The 21,407-nt window shown below is 54.0% G+C and overlaps 1 protein-coding gene across 2 annotated transcripts; it reads right to left on the bottom strand.

The window, feature by feature from the left end:
- Positions 1–6,912: 6,912 nt before the first annotated feature.
- NSUN2 (NOP2/Sun RNA methyltransferase 2) lies at positions 6,913–20,927 on the bottom strand. Of its 2 annotated transcripts, none has more exons than XM_049767912.1 (19): positions 20,733–20,927; positions 20,487–20,644; positions 19,386–19,490; positions 19,054–19,159; positions 17,803–17,874; positions 17,244–17,328; positions 16,454–16,646; positions 14,342–14,416; positions 14,091–14,221; positions 12,989–13,062; positions 11,665–11,795; positions 11,476–11,572; positions 9,371–9,537; positions 9,040–9,132; positions 8,548–8,683; positions 8,398–8,478; positions 8,006–8,144; positions 7,808–7,847; positions 6,913–7,467 (listed from the first exon to the last, which is right to left on the bottom strand). In XM_049767912.1, the coding sequence occupies exons 1-19, from the start codon at positions 20,859–20,861 to the stop codon at positions 7,116–7,118; spliced, it is 2,364 nt and encodes a 787-aa protein (XP_049623869.1). In that variant the 5' UTR covers positions 20,862–20,927; the 3' UTR covers positions 6,913–7,115. The 2 variants fall into 2 exon arrangements, with proteins under 2 accessions (XP_049623869.1, XP_049623870.1); XM_049767913.1 differs by having other exon boundaries at positions 9,371–9,531.
- Positions 20,928–21,407: the final 480 nt, after the last annotated feature.

Below are 21,407 nucleotides of genomic sequence, written 5' to 3'. Positions count from 1 at the left end.
GATGTGCCAGCAGCCCTGCCTGCGGTTCCCTCCATGCACGGACGGTCCCATCCGAGGCCCCTGGGAGTCCCCACAGAGAAGGGCCTGGTCCCAGCCCGCCCTGCCCCATGCCTGCCCGCCGTGGCCCCCGCTCATCCCCTGGACAGCAGCTATGACCAGCATCCCCGTTCCTGCCCTGCTGTGCCCGCCCTTCACCCCAGCTGGCAATGCTGTGCCCAAGGCCCCTTTCTGCTGTGTCCTGCCCCTTGCTGACCCTACCCTGGCAGGCCACTGCCATTCAGAGACAAAATTCCATGGTCGTGTCTCTCATGTCCCAGATACCTCGCTTAGACTTATCTCATTGACTCGTGAAAATGCAAAAATGTGAAGTGGCCGGGTTCTGGAGACATCTTAGCACGGCTGCCCCCCCAACCCTGGGTGAAACTGGGTGCTTGTTGTGGACTGTGAGGGGTACAGGATTTACCCCTGACATGCCCTCTCCCGTGGGACAGGGCAGACCCTGCGTGGTGTGTTTCTCTCTCTCGGCCTACCCCCAAAACAGAAGACGACCCCACCACTACCACTACCATTGACTCATCCATCCTGTGCTCATCAGGGAATGTGGACCGCGGGGGGCCGTGATCATTCGATGGTGTGCATGACCCGATCTCTCCTCCCCTCTCTTGAGTCCCCGTGTCCTCGCGGCAGGGGTCACCCTAGGGTCCCCAAGCTGCCACCTATACACCCTTCCTGGTATCTCATTCCTGTTCTTCTCCCTGCCTTCATTTTCTCTTCTGTTCCCCAACTTAGCCCTTTCTAAGAAATCCCAGAAAATGAGGAAATATTGTTTATAATAATATGCGGAAAGAGGTTAAAAATATGGTTCCTTCCATGTGGAAAATCTTATTGGACACATTTTCAATAAATTCATGCATACCTGATTCTTAGCCTGGAGAAGGCAATCTTTGGGGGAATGTTTTTGCAGATAGAATGGAATCCTCATAGAATCCAAATAGAATACGACTAGTTGGGGTGATGGAGCACATGGCCGATCCTGGTTCTATCAATCCCCCAGCTTAGAGAGGGTCCCCTGAGCACCTTCAGAAGTGATTGGATTGTTGCTTTGTCCAGGATTGTAAAAAAGTGAGAAATCACACACACACACACACCAAGGCCATCACACACACACACACACACACACACACACACACACCAGGGCCATCTCAGAGTAAATGCCTGAGCACTGGCTTTACACACACACACACACACACACACACACACACACACACACACACACACACACACACACCAGGGCCATTTCAGAGTAAATGCCTGAGCACTGGCTTTACCCAGAGTCACTTTCTCCTCTCAGTGGGTTTCTGCCTTCCAGGGCACCTTGAGGACACAGGGCAACTGCCTGGTCCTGAGGGTGCAGGTTAATACTGGGTTTTCTTGCTGACATCCCTCCCAGCAATGACATGCAGGGGGGCTGATGGCAGGGAGCATGCAGTGTTCCTGCGTGCAGTGCTCTGTGGTGCCCCCACCTGGCCAAGACGAGGTTCAGCATCTGTCTCTGTCTCTGTGTCTCTCTGTCTCTTTCTCTCTCTCTCTCTCTCTCTCTCTCTCTCTCTCTCTCTCTCTCTCTCTCTCTCTCTCTCTCTCTCTCTCTCTCTCGTGCTCATTCTTGCAGTCTCTCTGTCTTGCCCTCTCCCCAGAATGTCGAGTGACATTCTTTTATTTTTGTTTCATTTTGTTTTGGTTTGTTTTTATTTTGGGGTCACACCCGGTGGTGCTCAAGGGTTACTCCTGGCTCTGCACTCAGAAATCACCCCTGGCAGGCACGGAGGACCATATGGGATGCTGGGATTCGAACCGCCCTGTTGATTAAAATAATAAATTGGGCCCTTTGGATGGAGCTAGATGGAGGTGGATGGTGATGGAGGCCTTTGTCCTCCAGCACAGGAGCACGTGGCTTCACCTCCATCAGCCGGCGGGCCTGCCAGTTCAGGTGATTGCGGCGGGCAGAAAACTCACATGCAGTCAGGCTTTCAGAGAGAGAACATCTTTATTTGCCCTGGCCAACATGTGTGGCCTATACCATAAACCTATTTAAGCACATGCCATCTTAGCTTGCTGAGTCTTAACTTCTTTCAGCCATGTGTCCTCCTGCTCCTATCTCCAACCTCATCCAGCCAAAATCCTCTTTTGCCCCTCAGGCAAAATCTTTTATAACCTTCCAAGACCCCTCCCAGAGATGGGAGGATCTATTAGCAGGTAAGATTACACAGGAGGAAATGGGGGGTGTGGTCCCATCCGTCCTGAATTGGCTGCACGCAAGGCAAATGCCCTATCACTGCACTATCTCTCCAGCCCAAGGAGCATTCTTTTAGAATGCATGGAGAGAGACATGGGGAGAGAGACAGGGAACAGATGGAGCATGGAGATAGATGTATAGACAATAAAAAATAGGCAATGCAGAAGAAATGATCGACAATAGACACCAGACAGATGGGCCACCAGGATGGGGCCAGAGTGACAGTACAGTGGGAAGAGCACTTGTTTTGTACGTGTGGCAGACCTGAATTCAGTTTTCAACATCCCATGTGGTCCCCTGAATCTTCCAGGGCTGATTCCTAGCACAGTGCCAGGAGTAAGCACTGAGCACTGCCTGGTATGGCCCCAAACCAAACCAAAAAAAAAAAAAAAGAGGGGCCAGAGCAATAGTACATCAGGGAAGGCATTTGCCTTCGCAAGCAGCCAACCCAATTTTTTATCCCCCCAACCTGCCACGAGTGATTCCTGAGTGCAGAGCCAGGAGTATCCCCTCAGCACCACCAGGTGTTGCTCAAAAAAAAAACAAAAAAAAACAAAAAAAAAACAAATAGTAGACTGCTGATGACATCTGTAAACATGGATGATTCATAAAGATATTCATTGGTGGGGCCGGCAAGGTGGCGCTAGAGGTAAGGTGTCTGCCTTGCAAGCGCTAGCCAAGGATCAGGACCGCGGTTCGATCCCCTGGCGTCCCATATGGTCCCCCCAAGCCAGGGGCAATTTCTGAGCGCTTAGCCAGGAGTAACCCCTGAGCATCAAACGGTGTGGCCCGAAAAACCAAAAAAAAAAAAAAAGATATTCATTGGTGAGTGATGATGACTAATAAAGGGATTGAGCCCTATCACATGCTAAAGATACAGGTGGCCGGTGTCTAAATGTCGATCACATTGGAGCTTATTGCCTGACTGGAGGATGACCTCACTATGTCCCAGGTACACCCTGAGACAGGGAGGTGGGCTGTACACTGAGCACAAGCATGGTCCTGCGACAGCAAGACAGAAGAAATTTCAGTCACCTCACACCCCTAACTTTGGCCCTTTACATGGCATGTCCAGTCTGTTTGAAACTGGAATCAGAAGAACCGGCCAGGACATTTCGACATGCAACCAAGGAGTGGCAGGAGATCACCAGAGAAGCTACAAATGTCTGCAGACACTGAACCCCTCCTCCTCAGATCACCCTTATCCCCTGCACATGGTGCTTGGGGCCAGGTAGGTGGGAGTGAGAGACTGTGGGCAGTGCCAGGGTATGTATGAGGGTTGAGAAATAGGGGGTAAGAGGCTTCTGAGAGTGGGGGCAGCAGCTGCAGCTGGTCCCAGGATCGGGGAGGGGGGGGGGATACGTGGTTTCCTTAATCACCCTGAAAGGCACCATTGGGGCTGGGCCCCTGCCTTCCTAGTCACCCACTTTCCCCTGACCTGGCTGCTCAAGGTCTCTGGGTGCTGAGTACCTGGGGTAATGTTTGCATCACTTGCCCCAAATCTGTGTCCTCTGCAGCCCTCACAGCAGTGCCCTCTCAGATCCAGGTTCCATGAGGCAGTGGGAAGCAGATGGATGTGGGCAGATGACACCTTCTGGGTTCAAAAGGCAGTCTCCCCAGACCACAGGCTTCCTGCAGGGACAGGTGACCCGTGTCCATCACCCAGTTCTCAGGGCTCACACCTACCCCCAACAGAAGCCACCTGGGATGTGGCCCTCAGGTCCTCGCCTTTCTGTCTAGCCCCCACTCCCTGTGTGGAGCTGAGATCTGCTTGGGTCTTGCATGGCAGCACTGGCACCCATGTTTTGAGGCAAACCTTATCTCTGAAAGGAAGCCAATAGCACCTGGTCTGCCTGCAGCAAGTGTCCTCGAGGAAGAACATCTCAGATGAAAGACCAATTATCCTCCAGTTGCCCGCATCACCAGGGAAGCCGGGACTCCCGGTCTCCCTCTGCAACAAGTAGATCCCACAACAATTAGCCACGGCAGAGGAGGCGAGCCATGGAAAATGAGACGTCTGTGGAGGGCCTGCTGCTTCGTTGGTGGGGGAAGGGGAGGCAGAAGGGGGAGTCCTAAAGAAGGGGCTTGGGAAGACTGTGCTGTCCTCACCTTGCTTCCTGTCCCCAGGGACCTGAAAGGGTCTCCACTCTAGCCTAAAGGCTGCCACAGTAGCAGACACAGCCGTGGCCAGTAAGGAGCATAAATTGGAATCCCACAGTAGACAACCAGCTGTGGTTGGAATGAATGTGGGGGGGACCAGAGGGGAGCACCCAGTAATCCGGTTGAGCCAATCAGTCCTGTGACATTTTGCCTGAATTTTATTATTTTTGTTTGATTTTGATTGGGGGGGGAGGGACCACACATGGCAGCACTCAGGATTACTCAAGAAACATTCCTGGGGTTGGAGAGATAGCACAGTGGTAAGGAGTTTGCCTTAGACACAGAACAGTGATTTGAATCCCAGCATCCCATATGGTCCCCCAAGCCTGCCAGGAGCAATTTCTGAGCGTAGAGCCAGGAGTAACCCCTGAGCGCTGCCGGGTGTGACCCAAAAAACAAACAAAAAAGCACCATTCCTGGCAGTGCTCAGGGGGTCATTTGGAATGCCAAGGACCAGACCCCGGTTGGCCGCTTGCAAGGCAACTGCCTTATCTGTTGTGCTGTCACTCCGGCCCCTCACCTGCTGAATTTTCTTTAGCTATCATTTTATTCCCCCCCCCAACAATTCCACTACCACTTTGTTATAAACAAAAATAAAATTCATTTCATGTCTGCCAAGGGGAGGGGAAGGGAATCTGGGGACAGTGGAGGAAGGTGACACTGGTCGAGGGATTTTAGTGTTGGAGCAGATGTATCATGAACATCTGTGTAAACCAGTGTTTACATCAATAAAAATTAGCAAAACTGAAAAATTCTTCCCTGCTGAAAATGGTATCTAGTCCAATTAGATCATAAATGGCTGGGATGGGAAAGGATGAGAGAGGGTTCCGCCACCCCACCCCCCACCCTCCGGTCATCAGGCAGCTTTGTCCTTCTCTCATTATCTCTGTGCCCCTCACTTGTGCACATGGGGTAGCAGAATATAAATTCTCAGTCATTGAGAAGGGGGTGTGTCAGAGCCCAGCAAGAAGAGGAAGTGAGGGGAGCAGACCTGGCAGAGGGCTAGACTATGCTGGGAAGGGCACCAGGCACTGCCTGCAGCGCCCACAAGGTGGCGGCTGGCCCCAGCTAGAGCAGCATCCAGCCCAGACCAAGAGAGACTGAGGGCCGTCTCCCCTTCTCTCATGCTGGGCCCCACTTACTGGTGCACCTCACAGCTGCAAGGTCTGGGCCAGGGGTGGTCAGGGAAGAAGGGAGGAGTGATCGGTAGAGTGGGCTGGGGTGCAGGGGACTAATGAGCAGGGAGGATCCAGGGTGGGCCGGGGAGAAGATAAAAATCCAGGCTGCACGGGTGGGGACCAGGGAAGGCCCAGATAGCACCACAGCACCGCAGGGCAGTGAGGCTCTTCTCTGCCTAGAAGGCTCTTTGCAATCCCCAAGGAAAGTAGTGTGGGGGAGTCCCTGCAGGGAAGGGACACTCGGTCCTGGGAGCTGGGCCTGAGCCAACGGGGGGTGGGGGTGTTAACACTCCACCATACTCCCAACAGTGCAGGGAACTCTGCAGGGTCACCCCAGGGTGACCTATTGGCCAGCAGACCCTACACAATGCAGAATGGTTCAGTATCCCGGTCTCCACAGAATTTCAAGGGCCTGTGGGAATGTCCCACACAAGGCCAGTATCTGTATGCATCCCCACACACTTGTGTGTAGACTTGCCTGCATGGATCTGTGATGCAGAAACACGACCCACACCTATGCATGTGTCTTAGTTTGCATTATATGCACATCCATGTCACCGTGCGCCTGTGCCTCCCCAGGGTAGCTGACACTGGCTTTACTGAATAGCCCAGAGACCTATCCCTGAAGACCTGTAGCCATAAGGAGCTGCCCCAAAGTACTTACACTCTCCTTGGGGTACCAGTTCCCAAGAGGGGTCCTTGAGAACGCTCACCCTAAGCCAGGAACCCAGCTGCCACTAACACCAGTGCCCCAAGGACTCCCAGGACCTGCTGTCTATAGCGTCTTTGCAAAAAATGTAGGTTAAAAAAACACAGATCATACTCCGGAGGCCATAGCTCTCCCAGGGCAGCTATGTTCCTAGGAGGCTGAAACGTGAAGGCGGAATGGAAACAGTGCAGGCTGGGAAGATGCCAAATAGGCCGAAGAAATGTTACAAAGGTTGGGGCTCCATCACCCCGACTGGTCCCCAGCCCTGCCATGAGTGACCCCTGAGCACTGATAAGGAGGTCTAGCTGGTGCTCAGGGGTCACTCCTAGAAGCGTTCTGGGGACCCTGACTGTGGGGGCTGCGCTAGGCAAGTGCCCCAACCCGGGACATCTCTGCCTTCCCTGATTTCTTAAAATTTTTCTTTTTTCTTTTTGGGGGGGGGGGGAGGCAGGGAGGCCACACCAGGCAGCACTTGGGTTACTCCTGGCTCTGTGCTCAGGAGTCACTCTTTGCAATGTTCGGGTACTGTATGGGATACCAGGGATCAAACCTGGGTTGGGTCGGCTGTGTGATCGCTCCAGCCACCCCCAATTTTTTTAAACAAACAACAACAAAAAAAAACGAAATGAGAACTTGTACTGAGCTAAATAAAATCCTTTAGCGGAAGCTCCCTAAGAAAGCAGCGGTGGCCGGTGGCCACTTTGCATCTCATTCCTTAGAAATGTCTGGCAGAGACTCTGAGCCTGGCTGGCTCTGATGCAGAATCCCAGCGGGCTCACCGGGGCAAGGCAGTGTTCGTGGGGTTGTCCGGGGCAGTGTTCGAGGCAGCACCAGCCTTGGAGGTGGCCACAGTGGGATTGTCCACAGTGGGCATGTCCATGGCAGGGGCATCTGTGGGGACCTCGGGCTCCTGTGTGGGGGCCGGGCTGGCCACCGGGTCATTGCTGGCCTTGTTCTCTTCGCTGGCCTTGTTCTCTTCGCTGCCCTCAGCCTGCACATCAGCTGCACCCTCGAGCCCCATCATGCGGAGGTAGTGCAGGCGCTCGTTCTTGGGCACAAAGGTGCGCACTGACGTCTTCCCGCGCCAGCCGCACAGCACAATGGGGCACTGCAGGGTGTCTGGCCTCCTGCAACGGTGACACCTCAAAACTGTCAGCAACTTAGACCCCCTCAGACCTGGACAGCCATTTTAGCAGCTCGTATGGGAGCACCCACACCCTGGCCTTTGTCTACAGGGCTGGACTCCTGAACACGTGTGTGTGCATGTGTACATGTGTCTCTCTGTCTGTGCTCTATCTATGGGTTCACTCCCTCCCTCCCTGGTGTCTGAGGCCTGTCTGGGAAAGTTCCAGGGACACTGCAGTAAAGTTCTCCAACAAAGTGCCTACTCCAATGTAACCCCGATGCTGTCTGTTTTTGGGGGTGCTCACAGCAGCATCTCAGCCCCCCCTGGTGCCCCTCACTCACGTGGGATCTGGCTCGTACTTCAGCACGATGCTCCCCTTGGCTGTGAGGAAAAACAGGGTCTGTTGGCCATGTTGACCCAAGCCCTGCCCACTCTATCCCTCTGTGCCGAGAACCCACTCTCAGCCCTGCAAAGCTCTGCAGGGCCCAGGGGTAGGTAGGAGAGGGGAAGCACCCCGGGGGACCCCCGCTAAACCTCACCCAGGTCCTTGACTTGTCTATGCGCCTCGCTGCTCAATTTGCGAAAAAAGGGGTTTTCCTGAGTGAGCAGAACCTTCACGTCTTCGAGGGACACACGGACAATCCTCGAATTGATGAAGGGAAACAGCGTGTAGATCCCCTGGGGGCAGCACCAACACCAACAGGTCAAGGAGTGCGAGAGGGTGAGTGTGTGAGCATGTGAAAGTCAGTGAGAGGATGTTTATGAGCTTATGTGTGACTGTGTATGATCGTGTGGGCATGTGTATATTAGCAAGTGTGTGCAAGCTTGTAAATGTGTCTGTGTGGGCCCCGCGCATGCCACTATTGAAGCACTCATATATACAGGCATGCACATACATATACACAACACAACAACACCCCCCTTCAGGTACCTCCTGGGCCAAGCGGAAGGCGCAATCGAAGTCCTCCCCGCAGTTGTTCCGGCACCACACTTTGATCCCGGTGTTGATGACCTACAGAGGTGGCTGCTGTGAGTGAGCACTGTCTCGCCCGACAGACTGACAGATAAGACAGACACACACCTTCATCTTCTCACTGTTGTTGAGCAGCACATTGCGCAGCTCTTTGGACACCATGTAGAGCTGCCGCTTCTTGCCTTCCGTGGTCCGTGTCAGCAGATTTGTCTTCGGGAACGACGGGTCCAAGGCGTAGAATTTTCTGTCAAGTGGGAGCCTCAGTGGCCAGAACCCCCGCCCTGCCTAGGTCTCATATGTGCATGGTGTGTGTGTAGGGATGAAGGGTGATGCCCAGGCCCAGTAGAATCCCAACAGCAAGTATCAGGAAGAGCAAACTGAGAATCTGCTAGACCCCACATCCTCCCACCCCTCAAAAAGAACAAAAAGGAAGGTGGGGCCCAGTGCCATGGTCTCAGCTCAGGAACTGCCAGATCTTCTCAAGATCCCACTGATACACATATACACCGTGTCCTGTCCCGTTCACCCTTTACCATTCTGTCCCAGTCCCATCCTGTCCCATCCCATCCACACACATCCTGAGGGCCGAAGGAGCCTTACTGGATGGGTGGGAACAGTGGGTCGTCCTCGGGAATGAACACGAAAGGGTCTTCTTTAAACCCAAATAGCTTCATTTTCTTGGACGGGGGAGGGCTACAGGAAGACGGAGGAGACTCTATAATGGAAGTAAGGGGCACCCCCACTTGCCTCACTTCCACCCGTGGGTGGCCCTGCCACTCCCATAGGCCAGCACCTGTCTGACCCACACACACACACACACACACACACACACACACACACACACACACACACACACACACACACACACGTGTATGTGCAAGCTCAGTGCTCTCACTGGGCCCAAGAGCCGGGCAGACCGGCTGGCTCTTACCCACACACCCCGTCTCTCTTGTTCTCGTTGCTCTCCAAAACGTCCGTCTCTCCCATCCCAGTCTCCGGCTTTGGCTCCTGCTCCGAGGGGCCTGTGGCACCATCTCCCGTGGGCTCTGCAGGGCATGGCTGGACAGAGGCCCTGGGCTCACTGGCTCTGCCCTGCACCTGGCATAGAGGACAATCCCATGACCCCAGGCTCAGAGCCTCGACGGAGCAGCTGGTGTGGGACGGGGTCACCACCACCCTAGAAGGCTCCTGGGCCTGCAGGTCAAACCCCTCAAATCTGAGAAGGACCTGTGTCCTAGGTGACCAGGGCCGGCCCAGCCGCACACAGAAGCGCAGAGAAAACTACCAGTGAGATTGAAGGAAGGGGGTCTAGCCCAGCCCTGAGCACCAGGACACCACAGAGACTCAGGCTAAAAGGTTCCTGTACCCAGCAGGGACACGACCCTTGTGAGCAGGGCTGAGGAATCCCTGTTCCTCAGCAGGAACCCCTGCACTCAGCCCTGCACCCAGAGAAATTGCCTCACTCTCCTCATTCTGACAAATACATTCAAGGCCCACAACACCATAATCCCTGCAGGGGCCCTAAGCTTGGTGGGGTCCAATTCTCATCCTTTTTTTTTTTTTTTTTTTTTTTTTGCTTTTTGGGCCACACCCAGTGACACTTAGGGCTTACTCCTGGCTATACACTCAGAAATCCCATATGGGGGACCATATGGGATGCCGGGGGATGGAACCATGGTCCATCCTAAGTCAGCGCATGCTAGGCAAATGCCCTATGGCTTGCACCAACTCTCCGGCCCCCATCCATTTTCTTCTTCCAGGGATAGAGGCACTCGAGTCCCTAGGACTCAAGGATCCTATGCTCTAAATCTGCTCAAGTGAGGTCTTCCCAATGACCAGGGACCAGAAGCCCCAGAACAAGAGTAGGCCCTCAGCGGCCCAAGAAATGCCAGAGATGGGCAAGGCACTGTGGGGCATTCACAGCCCATCCGTGAAAAGGCAATACCAAGCTCCGAGCTTCCTCTGAGGCAGGACCCGCTTTGCCAGGTAATGGCCATGGGTGGTGAGAGCTCTGCGGGGGGCCTGAACACTCCTGTCCATGTCTGTCCCTGCACAAGAGAAAACTCTGAAGCCAGGCAGCAGGGCAGGCCAGAGCTGTGTGTGAGCTGTGTGTGACAGGATGAGACGAGCTGGGCCCCAGCGCCAGTGGCCGCAAGCACATCCAGAGCCCTGGACTAGGTGGCACACAAGGATGCCTGTAATGGTGCCAGTGGGTGACTCTGCAGGGGCCCCAGGGCAAGTGACGCAAGAGGCAGAGAAAGAGTAAAAAGCACCTTTATAGCTGCTCCTGCCCAGAGACCCCAGAGCAAAGCTGAGGGCAGTTTCCCTCAGTCTACAGGCTGGGTCAGCCAGCAGCAGCCACGACTCTGGGCTGAAAACCAGATGAAGGAGAGCACTGAGGGCTGTGCACAGGGTTCAAGCCCCAACACCCCTCCCCACCTAAAAGAAAACATGGTGGGGACGCACCCCAGGGAAGTATCCCAGGGAAATGCCCTGCCTGAAGCAGACACAGGAGAAACACAGCTCCTCACTGGGGCTCTGTCTTGGTCATTCACAAAAGGCAGTATAGGCCAAGGACCGACCTGGCAGGGCAAGGAATAAGCCATGACACGCGGGCAGATGGCGACTGGGGCCAGCACATAAGCAAAGCCTGGGACACGGCCAGCGGGGTCTGCCCACAGATCTGGTCCACACGGAAAGGAACAAGATCCATCTTGGCAAGAAGTCCAGGGAACAGACTTAGGCCTACAGGGGCTGACTCACCCGAATCCTTTTCTGCTTGGAAAAGGTGATATTTTAAGGCCAAGTGAAAGCAGTCGGGGCTGGCATTTGCCTTGCACCCAACCAACCTGGGTTCGATCCCGGGCATCCCACAGGGTCCCCTGAGGACCTCCAGGAATAATTCCTGAGCAAAGAGCCAGAAGGAATCCCTGAGCTATGTAGGGTGTGCCAAAGACAAAAAACTAATTAACTCAATTCAAAAGGTGGTATGTTAGGTGCCATCCCTCCCACCAAGATGCTGCCCCACAGGCTCACATTGCGCTGGCGCCCACTCCAGGGCATGGCAGCCTTCTTCACCAGCACCGCCACAAAGAAGCCACCAGTGTTCTGATGATGCGGCAGGATCCGGAGGCTGGAACAGAGCCGGAGATCAGGGGGGCTGTGGAGCAGAAAGGCAGGAGGGCGCACCAGAGCCAGGGCTCAAGCCCTTGCACCTTGACTCACCAGCGCTCCAGGTGCAGAGACTGCAGCTGTTCAGGGGGGCTCGGGGGAAACATGGTGGGTCGGATCTGCGTGTGCCGGCTCTGGGGTACATCAGCCCACTCCGCAAACCACTGTCCATCTTTGGTCATCACCTGCAGCGCAGGAGGAGGGGAGCTACAGATTCCGGCTCAGATTTACAAATAGGACAGGTGGCCCAGGGCTCAGGGTTATGACCAGGGCTGGGCCCAAGGTTGGGATTACTGACAGGGCCTGCAGTTCATTCAAAAAGGCACTAAGGGTCCTGGGTGCTCACCACCAGGATTTTCTGGGTACAGCCCCCAATGAGATGACCTTTCAGCCAAAAAACAGGACAACTGTCATAGTGTTTTCTTTAAGAAAGAAAGAAGAAAGAAAAGAAAGAAAAGAAAGAAAAGAAAGAAAAGAAAGGAAGGAAAGGAAAGAAGGAAAGAAGGAAGGAAAGAAAGAAAGAAAGAAAGAAAGAAAGAAAGAAAGAAAGAAAGAAAGAAAGAAAGAAAGAAAGAAAGAAAGAAAGAAAGAAAGAAAGAAAGAAAGAAAGAAAGAAAGAAAGAAAGAAAGAAGCCTCTGGGGAGCCAGAAGAATAGCAAACACCTGGATTCTATCCTCAGTACCCCCTATGGTCCTCTGAATACCACCAGGAATGAAAGAAAAGAAAAGAAAGGAAAGAAAGGAAAGAAAGAAAGAAAGAAAGAAAGAAAGAGAGAGAGAGAGAGAGAGAGAGAAAGAAAGAAAGAAAGAAAGAAAGAAAGAAAGAAAGAAAGAAAGAAAGAAAGAAAGAAAGAAAGAAAGAAAGAAAGAAAGAAAGAAAGAAAGAGAGAGAGAGAGAAATTGAACAAATGATAAAAACAAGCTTCCAACTATTTCCCGCTGCAAAGTGCAGTGACGGTTTCCAACTGGAAAGTTGAATTCCAGCCTCTCAAACATCCCCAAAGCACAAAGCTGAACTCTGGGATGACTAGACACAAAGCAGGGCTAGAGCCATAGTCCAGTGGGGAGGGCATTTGCCTTGCATGCAACTGACCCGGGTTCAATCCCTGGCATCTCCTATGGTCCCCCAAGCCCTCCAGGAGTGATTCCTGAGTGCAGAGCCAGGAGTGAGCCCTCAGCGCTGCTGGGTGTGGCCCCAAAGCAAAAAGACATGAACCAGGTTTCTGCAGGCAGAGCAAAGGCAGAGAAACCTTGGCACAGCCTGAGGAAACAGCAGGGATGTGCCTTAAACATGCCCAGTACGGCCCAAGGCACAATGTCCCCACAGGACTGTCCCACATGACATCTTTGGCCTGCAGGATGCTGGGCCCGTGCCCACCTTCCAGTGCGTGAGTCCCGGCATCCAGCGCAGCCCTGGCAACTCGGAGGACACATCCACCAGCTCCAAGGCTCCTGTAGATCAGGAAGCAGAGAAGCCATCTCGGTGAGGGCCAGACACCAGGCCCGAGGCCAGATGCTGCCTGCCCCTCATGGGCAATGCCCAGCGAGGACCAAACAAGATGGTAAGGAGTTGGTTCCAGGGAGCAGATTCCAGCAGGGCAGCTGCTCTCACTGGGAAAGTTTCCAGAAGACACTATGTGGCTAGACAGATGGGTGCTGACTCAGAGCAGAGGACAGGCAGGGACTGGCTGGGGAGGGAGAAGGTGGGGAGAGATCCAGGCCATAGCAGGCTCCAAGGAGTCAGAAATTCTCAACTCCGCTGATGGGCTCCAGTCTGGTATGATGGGTATCTTAGGACCCAAAGCCAACAGAAAATGACGGACAGCTCCAGACATGAAGTCTGTGAGATTTCTGGCCTTCAGCAATTACAGCTTACCCGGTTCTAGGACAAGGACCCCAGCAATCACCTGAGCAGTACTTGCTAAGATGGGTCAGAAGGAGGGTCAGAAGCCCCAAGCAGTACCCAGACACGGACATAGCAGGCAGGTTTCCATGTTCACCAAATGAGCCTGGCCTCTGGATGAGCCCTGGCAGTGCTGAGGTCCATCCCTCAGGGGCCTCCTCAGGAGGTCAGGGCTCAGCCGGGTCACAACAGGCTGGGGGAGTCTTGAGGGGAGGGTTCGAGAGCTGGCGATCTATTAGTCCAGGGCTGGGGATCAGAGTGATGCAACCCTAGAGCCCTTCATCCTCCACCTGAAGCCCCCTGTTAGGGATCTAATAGCCACAGCCACAGGGGACAAGCATGGAGTGTGTTTCGGATACTGGGTCCACCTGCACCTGAGACAATGTGTTGGTCACTGAGGCTGCTGGGTGCTCAGTTTGGATGGAATCACAGAAGAGGGTATAACGATAAGTTAGTTTCACATGGGGAAGGTTCTGGGGGCAGACACACAGATACATGCACGCACAGTGACCGCGTCACCTTCACTCTTGTCCGGCAAACAGACAGGCATAAGCATGCGCACAACAGCAACACTGACCTTCGCTCTTGTCCAGCAGAGAAGCTATAACGGCCTCATCCTCGATAGGGTTGAGTGAACAGGTTGAGTACACCATCCGGCCTCCTTCCACCAGCTGCTCAGCACCCCGCGTGGCAATGCGGAGCTGCAAGCTGAGGGTCGGACACCAGGTCACCCTGAGGCCAAGCGGCCACTCGGCCAACCGCCAGCAGCACCCAGACTCTCAGGGGCCAACCTATCGGGAACTGAGGTGCCAATGCCCCTGGGCTCACCCATGCAGCTGCAGGCTGTTCATGGTGGACCATTTTCTCCAGACATCGATGTTCTTCCTCATGGTGCCATCTCCACTGCAAGCAGAAAGGTCGGGGGTTAGGCCGGAGCCCCATCCCGCTCCTGCCAGCCTGTACACAGGTGTTATTACTCCAGAAAACACCTGCAATCTCACAGAATCCAATGTTCTGCCTGTCCTCGCGAACAATATACTTATTTTTACCCTTGTGCTGGTACCTCTGGTTGAGTGTGTGTGTGTGTGACTTTCTTCCCAGCCATGCCCAGGGGACCATGCAGTACCCAGGACTGACCTCTGGTTGAGAGAGAGAGAGAGAGAGAGAGAGAGAGAGAGAGAGAGAGAGAGAGAGAGAGAGAGAGAGAGAGAGAGAGAGAGAGAGTGTGTGTGTGTGTGTGTGTGTGTGTGTGTGTGTGTGTGACTTTCTTCCCAGCCATGCCCAGGGGACCATGAGCTCTTGCTCTGGTTGAGTGTGTGTGTGTGTGTGTGTGTGTCTGTGTGTGTGTGTGTGTGTGTGTGTGACTTTCTTCCCAGCCATGCCCAGGGGACCATGCAGTACCCAGGACTGAACTCTGGCTTCCCACATGCATGGGAGTAGCTTTGGCCATTGAGCTCTTGCTATGGGCCAAAACACATTCAACTGTCATCATAAGTCAATTTTTCAGTGAGCAGACAAGAAAAAGGAACCATCTTTAACAGAACTACATGTAGAACTTGGGTTTACGCTGGAGAATTTTCCCACCTTGGATGGAGCAACAAATAAAGTCCATTCCCTACCTGGTCCACACCAAGACGCCAGCAAAGCCACCACATGATGGGACAGACAATACCACCTCACAAGGGAGGCGCTCTCATGGCTCAAACAAACAAATGGATTTCCCACTTCACATCTCACGGCCAAACAGCCCCTTCACATTCCTTTAGTGGCATCTGCGTGGACACCCAAGAGATCAGACCCTGAGGTTTCTCGGTCCACGTCTAACTTATCTGCTCATTTTTCTGGGGGAAAGGCAGGGTCCAGTCGTCATGAGCCAAGGCAAAGAGACTCCCAGCTGGGGAGCCAGAGTCCTGGGTTATATCATGCCTATAGCACCAGCCAGGAGCTAAGTAATCAGAGCCCCGGAGATTGTGGGAAGGCAGTTCAAGGTGGGGTCCCATTTCCTATGAAAGGAAGCTCCTCAGTCTCTAACTCAGCCTGATCCAGGCCACCAAGTACACCCAGTGCCAAGGGCAATGTGCTGAGCAGAGGGGTCAGGTCAGACAGCCCTGTAGTGTACCTCACCCTGCAAGAATCATGTCACTGCCTTCCAGTAACCCTCAGATGCTCAACTTTTGATTTCTTCTTTCCTTTGTGAGAAATGCGGTGTCACTACTATCAAGCAGCACCCAATGGTGCTCAAGGCCACTCCTGGGGAAATTGGAGGACTTTGTGGGACACCAGAGTTGAACGTAGGTCCACATGCTGGCAAAGACAGATGGTCTAACATCTGCACAATTCCTTTGTGCCCAAACTCAGGAACACTTGTGAGGCATAAACATAGCAGCAAAGCATCAAACCTGAACCGCACTCCAAGAACCACTATTGAAAAAAAAATGATTTTCAGGGCCGGCATGGTGGCGCTAGAGGTAAGGTGTCTGCCTTGCCAGCGCTAGCCTAGGACGGACCTCGGTTCGATCCCCCGGCATCCCATATGGTCCCCCAAGCCAGGAGTGACTTCTGAGCACACAGCCAGGAGTAACCCCTGAGCGTTACCAGGTGTGGTCCAAAAACCAAAAAAAAAAAAAAAAAAAAAAAAAGAAAAAAGAAAAAAGAAAAAAACAATTTTCCATAAGAAACCGAACTCTGAGCCCAGTGTGCAAAGATCCAGAACATCCTAATGGAATCCTGCCCTGCCCGATGGAGGAACCAACCACCCTGGACACTGAGGTCCCAAGACATGAGAGAGGAGGGAGCTAGATGGCAGGGCTGCCCTCTCTCTGTGGGATGATGCTGATGCTTTGGCACCACAGTGTGATAAAGAGGAGAGGAGGTAGGTCCCCTCTAAGCTGTAGTGTCCATGCAGGGCGAATGGCAGAAGATGGCGGGGGATGACAGTACCTGCAAGGCACATCACAGAGGATGCGGTCGTAGAAGAGCGTCTCCTTGCGGCCACCCACGTCAATGCTGAGCCGGGGGATACAAGCTGCGTCATGGTTGACCACCATGATGCATGGGCTGCCAAGCCTCTTGGCCTGGTGCACCAGCAGGTAGCAGCGCTTGTTGTCCACGTCATTGGCAATGACGAAGCCCTCTGGGGAGAGAAGTGGGGTTGCTGGGGAGAGGTGGCCAGGCCTCCCCAGTTCAGTCAGGTGGGAGCCTCAGGACGGGAGTAAAAAGACCCTCAAGTGGCAGCTCCTAAGGATGGTTTCCCCTGTGGTTTGGCCAGGGAGCTACTCCTTTTCTCTTTCCCCAGCTACCAGGAACCCAGGCCTACCAACATTGAGCATAGATAGCACTATGCTGGGAACTGCTATGACATGCCAAACCCTGGTACCAAAAAGGGGACTTTCTGCTATTGGCACCCTCATGTTCTTGCGCCCTCAGCAATCAAGAACTTTGTGAATTGGGAGGGACAAGAGCCTTTCTTAGCAGATAGCAGCCAGGCTGGCAGTGAGCTGAGAGTGGCACACGGGGACAGACAACCAGATGCCAGGCACAACAGCACCATCCACTGCCAAGCATCAGCTCAAGGCAAGTGTGCAGCCAATTTTGGAAAACAGGGAGACAGGAGGGGATGGGCCTCAGCAAGCACACGAAACTGCTCCTCACAGAGATTTACCAGCCTCAGCTGCAGGCTCAGGGGGAACGGGGCACCCCACGCTGAAGGCAGCGCCCAGTCCAGGCCTACCTGGGAAGGGCACATTCATGTCTGCATGCAGCATCTCGATCAACTGGGTGGTCTTGGAGCCAGGAGCCGCACACATGTCCAAGATCTGGTGAGGACCGAGAGGAAGGGGTCATGTACCCAGAGCCCCAGGCAGGAGGGTCACTGTACCCAGTTTCAGGATCACCCTCTGATTTTGGGCTGAACCCTTTGTTCCTGCCCCTTGTTTCTCCATGGAATCTATCGGGGGATAGGACCTACTTAACCAAAGGAATCCCCTGACACAGGTTGGGTTCTGCAGGGCTGGGGCGGCCATACATATGGGAGGATGCTGAGGTCACTGGAGCCCAGCATACCTGGCCCTTCTTGGGGCCCTGAGGTGCCTCTGGTGGGCACAGCCAGGAAGCCACAAGCTGGCCAGGAGTAGGGCTGAGACATCTCTGCAGAGATCCACATGGGCCATGGACACACCGATAAAGTCACTTCTGGACAGTGACTGGCCTGGGTATGCCAACAAGAAGTCTACCCCCCCCACCCCATCCCATGCCCTACTAACATGCAGGCCCAGACCTGAGGCCCCTACCTTATGGTGAGGGTGAGCATTGAGCAGCAGGGGCGGGATCATGCTGACGGCTTCCTGGCGGCTAATGTTGCCCTGAAGAGAAGTTTCTGAGTTCAGAAGAGGGGTCAACTTGGGCTGATCCCCAGCACCACAAAACGGCCGGGCAGTGCCGTCTCCTCAGAGATTTCTGCCAAGGCTGGCTCTAGTGAAGGCAACCCAGCACTGGTGACAAGACCACAGCGACATGATGGGGTCTGGAACCCCAGAGAAGGGCGCAACAACCAGAGCTTCACATTTATCCCATCATCCGGGCATAGGAACATGAGATGACACCTGCACATCCCCACTCATGGCCGACACCCAATCCTGAGTGGCACCCCTCCACAGGGACTAAACCAAAAGCTGCCCCTCAGTGGCCAGAAGGACTTAGGCCCGTCCAGCACCCCATTAATGCCACACATTCCTCCCACAGCCCTGAATCCTGCCCACTTGTTCTGACTGTAAGCCATGCCCTGCACCCCCTCTTGTGAGGCCAGGATGGGCCGGAGAGAAGGGTGGCCAGGAACTAGAGCCCCTCAACAGGGAGGGTTTGGGGCTCTTCTGGGGTCAGGTCTGAGAAACTGGATGCCTCGAGGGGTATAGAAAGGAGCTTTCTGGGCACTGATGGCACTTCCTGTGCAGTGTCTTCAAAAGGAACACTCGGGAGATTCCCTGAACCCCAACCTCAGAGGAGGATGGAGCTATGTCTCCAGGGACTGCCTGACATAGGTAGACTGTCAGGAGCCCAGACCACGGGCGACTTCATGTCTGCAGCAAAGGGGTAAAGGGGTCACCTAGGACTGGAGCAATAGCACAGCAGTAGGGCATTTGATCAAACCGACCTGGGTTCGATCCCTGGCAACCCATATGGTACCTGAGTCTTCCAGAAGCGATTTCTATGCTCAGAGTAACACCTGAACACTGCCAGGTATAACCCAAAAACCAAAGAAAAGATAGGAGTATGAGAAATGAAGAACCACCAAGGTCGTGGGAGAGCAGGGGCCGGGCAGCATAGCCCACCTATCTGTTCCTACAGCACCTCGGAGTTCAAGACAGGTGCATCCCTGGGCGGAGGATCCCAAGAGCAGTGAGTGGGTGAGCCCCAGATTCAGCTGTCCTTTGCACTCAGCATAGTGGGGTCCCCCCATCCCTGCCCTGACCAACCCCTCTCGAACTGGGCTCATGAGTGTCCAAACACTGCAAGAAAGAGCTGCATCTCAGGAATTGACTTACAGACTCGGTTTCGCTAACGAGAAACTGGTGGAACTTTTCCAACTGAGGGGACTTTCGCAGGATTTTCCGACTCAAGTTGGTGTGCCAGGCTAGTTCTTCAGGATACCTGGCCGGGGGAAAAAAAAACAGGAATGCGCGAGCAGGAAAAACACTCACAGCTTCGTACATGAAAGGCCAACAGCCCATAAGGGCCCTAATCTGTGACCATTACTAGTGTGCAGTTGTGTAGCATAAGGCCAGGATTTGCTTCCAACAGCAGACAGTAGCAGGAAATAAATATGTGACGGGGATAGAAAGGGGATGGAAAAGAAAATTAAAAATCTTACACCTACCAGCTCAGGGGCTGTGGAAGTTCGACCTTCTGACCGTCTACCTCCAGATTCTCCAATTCCTTGAAATACTTATTCTTCAAGCAATGGAGAATCTCCTTTGCGTGGCTATGAAGAAATGATAAACAAACAGGCCCAAAGGGTTCCCTCCATTCTATTTCCTTCTTTGCAAACTTAAAATGTCCAGCAGTGGGCGCTTGTCTTGTTCCAACCTAAATTCCAAATAGCATACCATCTGGTTCCCAAGCCTGGTCAGAGGGATCCCAGAACACTAGCCAGGAGTAAGCCCTAAGCACCACTGGGTGTGGCTGAAAAAGAAAAAAGGAATCGAAGACCAGCCCAAATGCCTCTCTCAGGCAAGCAGAGGTAGCAATATTGACTCAGGTTTTTTTTTCACTCCAGTTTTTTGGGCCATATCTAACCATGTTCAGGACTCATCCCTTGCTCTGAACTCAGAAATGACTCCTGGTAGTGCTTGGTGGGTCATATGGGATACTGGAAATAGAACACAGGTCTGTTGCCTGCAGGGCAAGCCTCCTATCCCCTCTACTGTCTCTCTGGACCCAGACTTACTGCTTTTTTGAGCAAAAGCCCTCGAAAGTTTAACTGCTGAGGGTAGGTTAAGTGGGGTTCTAAAGCATCCCTTCCCCCTAAATATTCTCCCATGGTTCTTCACTGAATTCACAACTCACCTTGAAAAGAAAAAAACTACAAAATAGATAAATTATTAGTGTTTGTTAGCTTTAAACTGTTTGGGGAGCTACACCAGACTGTGCTCAGTGTGTGTGGGGGGGGGGGGGGTCGGGGCACCATCGGTGGTGCCCGGAAACGAACCAGCAAGTGCCCTACCTGCAGCACCCCCTGGTCGAAGAGTCCTAACTTTGATGCAAACGTCACACCCTGGGCTCAGGAATCCTCGGGAGTCCACACATCCTCAGATAGGTAGCCTCTGCGTTTCTTATCCAAAAGTTCCCAAACTTGCAATACCCCCGTGAACTGGCCCGCGGAGACCCTGAGCTCTCGGCCTGTGCCATCTCCGGCCATCTCCCCCGCAGTGATCCCCAATTCTCTCAAGAGATCCGCTCCCACCCCCAGGACGCCCACCTTTTGTAGCCCGTAATTCGCAGCGTGGCCGGGAGGGGCTCCCGGAGAGCTTCCATGAACTGGTCCCACTCGCCCTCGGGCACGATCTTGAGCTCCTGGTAGTAATGCTCGAACAGCTTGTTCTCCTTGACGATCTCGGGGTAGCCGCCTTCCCAGCCCTACGGAGCAAGAAGCCACGGACCGGGACGTCAGGCCGGGAGCACAGCGGTAGGCGACGGGGATCGCAGATCGCAGCCCGGCCCCTACCGCGTTGTTGCGTCTCCGGCCATCCTGGCCGCCGTTCTCCTCGCCTTCAGATCGCTGCTGCTGCTGCTGCTGCTGCTGCTGCTGCTGCTGCTGCTGCTGCAGCCGTCGATTCCGGGAGCGACGCCCCATGGCCCACGCGGCCGCGCACGCCGCCCGGATACCTCGTCCCGCCACGGTACCAGCTCGCACTTCCGAGTGGAGCTCGAGGACCCCGGGTCCGCTTCTGTCCCTGTACCCGCCTGCAGGACCCTTACAAGAAATAAACCCAAAGCACGGCCACCCGTGTTCTCCGAAGACATCGGAAGAGGAATTGATAGTGTCTAATTCTGTAAACGACGAAGTCGTTGCACTCAAGAGCGCCACATCTCCGTTCCAAGTCCTGGTTTCCCGCTCAAGACTCAGGCAGATCTAGGGACAGCCTAAACTTAGCGCATGCGTGAACGGCGAGGGAGGCGTGGTCATCCTCATTTCATCCATGCTAGCTCCGCCCTATCCCGCCAGACACGCCGGTTCCACCAGACACGCCCCGCCAAGACCGGTTCTGCCCAACAACTGGCCTCGCCCTTTTCAGTTCGCCTTCTAAGCTTGGCCGCGCCCTTTCATTCTAGCTCCTTCCTCCAAGGCTAGCTAGCCTCGTCCTATCCCAGGCTCGTCCCGCAAAGATAGTCCCGCCCC

This window comes from Suncus etruscus, chromosome 2 (assembly GCF_024139225.1).
Source record: "Suncus etruscus isolate mSunEtr1 chromosome 2, mSunEtr1.pri.cur, whole genome shotgun sequence".
In the NCBI taxonomy this organism is placed as follows: Eukaryota; Metazoa; Chordata; class Mammalia; order Eulipotyphla; family Soricidae; genus Suncus; species Suncus etruscus.
Note: the sequence above shows the minus strand (reverse complement) of the source record. Positions and strands in the feature narration are given on the sequence as shown.

Bases quoted from the DNA above. Each gene is read 5' to 3' on its own strand.
- NSUN2 (XM_049767912.1), bottom strand. From the start codon at position 20,861: ATGGGGCGTCGCTCCCGGAATCGACGGCTGCAGCAGCAGCAGCAGCAG. The intron at 17,875-19,053 runs GTAAGTCAATTC...ACTTCTCTTCAG, and splicing joins TCGTTAGCGAAACCGAGTCT to GGCAACATTAGCCGCCAGGA. The intron at 8,479-8,547 runs GTGTGTGTCTGT...CCACCTCTGTAG, and splicing joins ACAACAGTGAGAAGATGAAG to GTCATCAACACCGGGATCAA.